Raw genomic sequence first — 7,884 nt, forward strand, 5'->3', positions numbered from 1 at the left:
CAATGATGACATACAAATGGCTAACAGACACATGAAAAAATGTTCAAAATCATTAGCCATCAGAGAAATTCAAATCAAAACCACACTAAGATACCACCTTACGCCAGTTAGAATGGCAAAAATTGACAAGGCAAGAAACAACATTGCTGGAGAGGATGTGGAGAAAGGGGACCCATTCATTCTTTAGTTAGATGCTCTTAGGCTTCATGTAGTTGAGTTTTTTCCAAATTTCCTCTTGTGATTGAGTTTTAGTTTCAAAGCATTGTGGTGTGAAAATATGCAAGGAATGATCCCTTGTATATACTGGTTGGTACTGCTTGAGACATGATTTGTGACCCAGGATGTGATCTATTCTGGAGAATGTTCCATGTGCACTTGGGAAGAATGTGCAGTCTGTTGCTTTGGGATGGAATGCTCTGAATATATCTGTGAAGTCCATCTAGTCCAGTGTGTCATTCAAAGTCCTTATTTCCTTCTTGATCTTCTGTTTAGATGATCCGTCCATTGCAGTGTGTGTGGGGGTGTTAAAGTCCCCTACTATTATTGTATTATTATTGATGTGTTTCTTTGATTTTGTTATTAATTGGCTTATATAATTGGCTGCTTCCATGTTAGGGGCATAAATATTTACAATTGTTAGATCTTCTTCCGTTGACCCTTTAATTACAATATAGTGTCCTTCCTCATTTCTTATTACAGCCTTTGGTTTAAAATCTAATTTGTCTCACTGGGGCTCCTGGGTGGTGCAGCGGTTAAGTGTTTGCCTTCGGCTCAGGGCGTGATCCCGGCGTTATGGGATCGAGCCCCACATCAGGCTCTTCTGCTCTGAGCCTGCTTCTTCCTCTCCCACTCCCCCTGCTTGTGTTCCCTCTCTCACTGGCTGTCTCTATCTCTGTCAAATAAATAAATAAAATCTTTTAAAAAAATAAAATAAAATCTAATTTGTCTCATAAAAGGATTGCCACTCCAGCTTTCTTTTGATGTCCATTAGTATGATAAATGGTTTTCCATCCCCTCATTTTAAATCTGGAGGTGTCTTTGGGTCTAAAATGAGTCTCTTGCAGACAACATATTGATGGGTCTTGCTTTTTTATCCAATCTGATACCCTGTGTCTTTTGATTGGGGTCATTCAGCCATTTACATTCAGGGTAACTACTGAAAGACATGAATTTAGTGCCATTTTATTCCCTGTAAAGTGACTATACTGTATATTGTCTCTGTTCCTTTTCGTCTGTTACTTTTCGGCTCTCTCTTTTCTTAGATGACTGCTTTCAATATTTCTTGTAGGGCTGATTTGGTGATCACAAATTCTTTTAGTTTCTGTTTGTCCTGGAAGTTTTTTATCACTCCTATTTTCAATGACAAGCCTAGCTGGATAAAGTATTCTTGGCTGCATATTTTTCTCATTTAGCACCCTGAATATATCATGCCAGTCCTTTCTGGACTGCCAGGTTTCCATGGATAGGTCTGCTGCCAATCTAATGTTTTTACCCTTGTAGGTTACAGGCCTCTTGTCCCAAGGCACTTTCAGGATTTTCTCTTTGTCTCTGAGATTTGTTTCACTATTATATGTCAGGGTGTTGACCTATTTTTATTGATTTTGAGGGGGCTTCTCTGTGCCTCCTGCATTTGATGTCTGTTTCCTTCCCCAGATTAGGGATGTTCTCTGCTATAATTTCCTCCATATACCTTCTGCCCCCTCTCTCTTTCCCTTTCTTCTAGAATCCCAATTATTCTAATGTTGTTTTGGTTTATGGTATCACTTATTTCTCAGATTTTCCCTTCGTGATCCAGTAGGTGTTCATCTTCCTTTTTCTCAGCTTCTTTATTCTCCATTGTTTGGTCTTTTATATCACTAATTCTCTCTTCTGCCTCATTTATTCTAGCAGTTAGAGTCTCCATTTTTTTATTCTATCTCAAGATTGCAGAGGAGTAAGAGACCTTAATTTTCATCTGGTCCAAGAACTCAGCCAGATAGCTATCAAACCAGTCTGAACACCTGTGAACTCAACAAGAGATCAAAGAATAGAATAGCAGCAACTCTATGAACAGAAAAATGACCACTTTCTGGAAGGTAAGATATACAGAGAAGTGAATCTGAGGTGATATACAGGAAGGTAGACTGCGTGGGGAGGGAGGCTTGGTCAGCCAGCTACCAGCAAGTGATAGAGCAGCAGAGCACAAAATCAGAATATTTAGAAGTCTGCTCTGGGAATAATGAAGGGGAGGTAAACGGANGGGTAAACAGAAGTGCGAATGAACCACGAGAGACTATGGACTCTGGGAAACAAACTGAGGGTTTCAGAGGGGAGGGGCTGAGGGGAATGGGCTAGCCCAGTGATGGGCGGTAAGGAGGGCACGTATTGCATGGTACACTGGGTGTTATACGCAACTAATGGAGCATCGAACTTTACATCGAATCCGGGGATGTACTGTATGGTGACTAACATAATATAATAAAAAATCATTTAAAAAAATTAAAAAAAAAAGAAAAAAAAGAAGTCTGCTCTGGTGAGGGATGTCACTCCAGTGCCTAAGCGGGGGGTGGAACACTCGCTGGGACAGTGTAGTCTCAGGATCCCTGGGGTCACAGGAAGACTGGGGCTGCCTGAGCTTGACAGAGTTCCCAGGTATCAGACTGGGGGAGCCAGCTGCAAAGACTGAGGTGAGGAGTGGGCTCTCAGCTCAGGGTGGACATAAACTGTGAGCCGCAGCACAGCCGGGCCCCTACTCTTCGAGCAGGGGCCCAAAAATTGTCAGAACTGGGAAGATCCCCTTCTCTCCTGGGAGGAGTGGCATGGGAGCCCACCACAGGAATCTGCAGGGTTTGGAGATTCGAAATGGTGTCATGTGCCTGAGATAGAAATGCTCAGTCACAGTCTGGGTGAGCACGGATTCCGCCGGAGACCAGGGAGACAGGAGTGCCTGGAATGCTGGGCCTCCTCTGAATTTTCTTGGCTGAACTCAGCCAGATTCTTACTGCAGCTCAATTAGTCTCATCCAGGTAGGCATATACAAATTGGGTTTCACCCATCCAGGCACTGTGGATCTCTGCAGGCCCAGAGATTTAGAGGCCACCATTTTCATTCTCATCCTCTAAAGCTGCAAGGAAAGCCTTCAGGGAACAAAAGCCACATAGAGCAAACCAGAATAGATTACTTAGCCTGGCCCCCTGGTGAGGGCGGTGCCATTTTGCCTGGTGCAAAGACATTTGAGAATCAATGCAACAAGTCCCTCCCCCCAGAAGATCAGCAAATACATCCAGCCAACATCAAGTTTACCAATCAATGAGAACTACAAAACTCCAGCACTAGGGGAATACAGCACATAGAACTCATGGCTTTTTCCCCATGATTCTTTAGTCTTTCAACTTTAATTTTTAATTTTCTTTTTTAGAAATTCTTTCTTCTTTCCTTTTTCAACCAGGTTCTCATTTTATCAACTCCTTTTTTAAGAACACTTTTTTAATTTTCATTTTTATAGTCACATTCTATCCTTTCATTGTATTTAATCTTATTTTTGTATATACATAAGTTTTTCTTTCTTTAAAATTTTGGGATGCAGTTTCTTCTACCAGACCAAAATACACTCAAAATCTAGTGTATGGCTCTATTCTATTCACCCACCTGATCATTTTCTCTTTTTTCATTTTGTTTTGTTTTGTTAAAGTCTTTCTAAATTTTCATCTTCACAGTTACATTCTGTCCTTTCAATGTATTTAATTTTATTTTTGTATATATAAGTTTTTCTTTCTTTACAATTTTGAGATGTAGTTTCCTCTAACAAACAGACCAAAATACACTCAGGAGATAGCGTATTGCTCTGCTCTGTTCACCTGTCTGTTTATAGCCCTTCTTTTTGTTGTTGTTGTTGTTGCTGTTATTTTTCTTTCTCTTTTGTTTTTTTTCTTGTCTTTTAATTTCCATTTTTACAGTTACATTCTATCCTTTCATTGTATTAATTTTATTTTTGTACATATATAAGTTTTTCTTTCTTTATAATTTTGGGATCTACTTTTCTAAAAAACAGACCAAAATACACACAGAATCCAGTGTATTGCTCTATTCTGCTCACCTGTCTCTCTCTCTCTCTTTCCCCACCCCCCCAGTTTTTGGTCTCTTCTGATTTGTTTAGTGTATATTTCTCTGTGATTGTTGTTGCCATTTTAGTATTTTGCTCTCTGGTTCATGTATCCTTCTATGGACAGAATGACAAGATGGAAAAACTCACCTCAAAAGAGAACAAGAGGCAGTACTGACTGCCAGGGACCTAATCAATATGGACACTAGTAAGATGTTGGAACTAGAGTTCAGAATAATGATTATAAAGATACTAGTTGGGCTTGAAAAAAGCATAGAAGACACTAGAGAATTGCTTTCTGGAGAAATAAAAGAACTAAAATCTAACCAAGTCAATTGTTGCTTTAAATTCTCCATCAGGCATGTTACTTATATGTGTTTCACTTAGGTATCTTACTATGATATCTTACTTTGTTCTTTCATTTGGGATGAATTCCTCCATTTTGGCATTTTGTCTAAGTCATTGCATTCTTCTTTGTGTTAGAAAAGCCAGTTATGTTTCCTGCTCCTGAGAGTAAATGGCTTTATGAAGAAGAGGTCACGTAGTGTCCAGAACCTGGCACTTCAATGTCTCTGGTGTGTGCTGTGTGTGCTCTGCTATTGTGTGTTGCTTGCTCTATCCTTCAGGCCAGTTGTCTGCAGAAGCTCTCCTTGTCTGAAGTGGGTAGTATTTTGTCCTTGGCCACAATGTGGATAGTTTTAACTAGGTGTGCTTTAGTCTACTTATTAAATGAGACCTGATACTACTTCCACTAGAACTGAAGCCCAGCAGAACTCTTTCATTGGGAGATGCGGCATGGTCAAGGGTTTCTGCTGGTCTTCTGAGGAAGGGTCCCACTGCATTGGGACTGAGACATGCTTGACTGAGAAGGGCAGTTCCACCACAGCACAGGAATGTGTGACTTACTGTAAGCAAGTAAGGCAGTCTGTGTAGATGCTGCACTGTTTCCTGAATGTGGTTGTGTATTTGTGATGAGGGGCATGGGGGTGAAATAGTACCAGCCAGCTCCTTTGTCGCCCAGAGAGGTGTCCTCTATGAATGCTGCCTCTAAGGGAAGCACTCTGAGAAAAGCAAATAGTCTCCTCGCTGTGTGTCCCAGGTGTTTTTTGGATCACTGTTTCCGTGCTTTCTGCCTCTGGTTTGTTTGCCCACCTTCTTTCCAGGAGCAGCATAGTGCCATCAGGGCTCTATCCTAGCCAAACCTGCTGACCTTTAAAACTCCAGGCTTTAAACCCTGATGGTTGCAAGAACTTACAAAAATCGTCCCCTCTCATTTTCCCAGCAGTGTCTTTGGGGAAATATTCTCCTTGTGCATTCCCTTATGCTCTACTCTCTCTCACCCTTCTCTGTGACCACAGCTCCCTCCCCTCCACAGAACCAGTGATCTGTTTCTCCCCTAAACAAAGTCTCCATACTTCTACCTTCTATGTTGTGGCTTCTTCTCTTCCTTTAGTTATAGAATTTGTTCTGTCAGTCTTCAGGTTGATTTTTGGAGTATTTAGAAGTATTTGATAGTTATCTAGTTTTATTCTGGGGAGCAGATGAGCCTAGCATCCTCCTATCCTGCCGCCATCTTCTCTTAGGGTTGGTTTTTCTAAGGTCTCTCCTTGGTTTGAAATGTCCACCTTTTGGCTGTGTCCTCACATGGTCTTTACTATGTGCATGCACACTCTTTGTATCTTTTTGTATGTTCTAATATCCTCTTCCTAAAAAGCATACCAGTCAGAATGGATTAGGGCCTACCCTACTTCATTTTAACTTAACCACCACTTTGAAGGCCCTATTTCCAAATATAGTTACATTTTGAGTTACAGAATTAGAAAACAGGAATTCTCCAGGGGGTACAGAGGGAAAATGAGCCCTCAAAAAACCGTATCTAACACTTACCAGTAGTAAGCAGCAGGTAATGAAGAAGATGATGAAATCCCACAGTAGAGCAGAAAGCCAGTACACAGGGACATAAACCCCACTCAAAAATTGGATATGTTTTGCCTTAGTGACTCGTTCAGTCACTGTCAGGAGACAAAAGCCACTGATTAAAAGGGCCATGCCAAAATGTATATTTAAGGCCACCTGGAATCCATCCGATAATCTACGGAAAAAGGAACAAAAGTAGACATATCAGGAAATCAATACAACAGAAAATATAATTTTTCCATCAATAGCTATTTTTAATCATGTAAATGTAATCATATCCTGCTTTTGCTCACTCTCGCTCTCTCTAAAATAAATAAATAAATCTTTAAAAAATACCAAATTTTAATAAAAAGAATAACATACGTTTCATTTCGTTTTTTAACTTTAGAGTGTGGCTGAGGTTTATTGAAGACTGTTATGGAAGCATTAGAGCCAGCAATTGTCATGAGAAGAATGTTGTCTAATATTGCCAGGGTCAGAGATGGTGAATGATATGCTTGATTGTTGAAAAGACCAGTAAGAATTATTTTATTTGTCTTCACCTCAATGGAAAATGCAACAATGCATAAATGAATACAATCTTCATTTTCCATTAAGTATTTCAGTAGGTCACCTAGGATGAGGAAATAACATTGATCAGTTTATCCACAAAGGAAGCCATCTACAATGTATGTTGGGAAAAGGAACAAATAATTTTACTTGGTTCTCACCCCTTTCAAGTTTCTTATAATGATTATTTCAAACATTTGACATTCTTCTTAAGCACTCTATTCTATCATTAAGTTCCAAGCTCTCTTACTTCAGAGCCTGTGACCTAGATTCCTACTTCACTGAGAAAACACATGCAACACGGTATAGATTTTCTTAACTTATCTTTTGTTTTTAAATATTTTATTTATTTATTTGAGAGAGAGAGACAGAGATAGCAAGAGAGAGCACAAACAGGGAGGAGAGGAAGAAAAGCAGGCTACCTGCCCAGGACCCTTGGATCATGACCTGAGCCAAAGGCACCCCTAATCTATCTTAAAGAGATCCATAAATATTTCCACTTACAGCTTTTATTGCTTAAAGCAGGAAAAAACCTTCCTCTGTGAAAATTTAAAAAAAAACTGGATTAAACTAATAAGAAATCACCTCTTTGAGGGTATTAGACATCTAAAAAAGCAATCAATATTTGGGGGATAAGCCCCTAGAAGGAATGAAAATGCACTAAATTATGCCAAACATTCCATATCGCCTTTCCTTTAAGGCATGTTAGATTTATAAGTGATGGAATGCATTGGTAAATCTTTAAGCTTTTGGTGGGGCTCCTGAAGGGCTATACCCTAAGAGTACGAGTAAGATGTAAACCAGTTCTTATAAAAATTTCAACCCAGTCTCAAATCACTGAAATCCCTGATTGGATGTAGATCTTCCCTTAATCTCACTGCCTTTCAGGAGTTAAATTAAACCTCCTCTGGAGAAGATAATCTCAAGTAGAGTCTATATAATTTTCATACACAATATCAAAAACTATGGACTCTGGGAAACAAACTGAGGGCTTCAGAGGGGAGGGGGGTGGGGGATTGGGATAGGCTGGTGATGGGTATTAAGGAGGGCACGTATTGCATGGTGCACTGGGTGTTATACGCAAGTAATGGAATATTACATCAAAAAATAAATAAATAAAAATTAGTAGGTATACCAAAAAACAGAACCAAGAAAAAGCACAGATAATAGACATAGATCCACATATAAACTAGATATTAGAGACAGAATATTTACCAGAGAACTGGAGTCCACAGGAAATATCAAACATTGATGTTAGAATTGAAAAAAAAAAAAAAACCTCCACCAATTACAATTAAGAAATAGCAGGTTGGACACAAATGAAGAGTAGACAGGAA

At 39.6% G+C, this 7,884-nt stretch overlaps 1 protein-coding gene across 1 annotated transcript in view; it reads right to left on the reverse strand.

The window, feature by feature from the left end:
* The window catches only part of LOC100484901 (ATP-binding cassette sub-family A member 3), a 120,658-nt gene that overhangs the window by 49,186 nt on the left and 63,588 nt on the right, over window positions 1–7,884 (reverse strand). Inside the window, exon 15 of the mRNA XM_034669565.1 lies at window positions 5,969–6,173. Within this exon, the coding sequence (XP_034525456.1) occupies window positions 5,969–6,173 (205 nt within the window). The remainder of the gene's footprint in view (window positions 1–5,968; window positions 6,174–7,884) is intronic.

This window comes from Ailuropoda melanoleuca, chromosome 10 (genome assembly GCF_002007445.2).
Source record: "Ailuropoda melanoleuca isolate Jingjing chromosome 10, ASM200744v2, whole genome shotgun sequence".
Taxonomy (NCBI): Eukaryota; Metazoa; Chordata; class Mammalia; order Carnivora; family Ursidae; genus Ailuropoda; species Ailuropoda melanoleuca.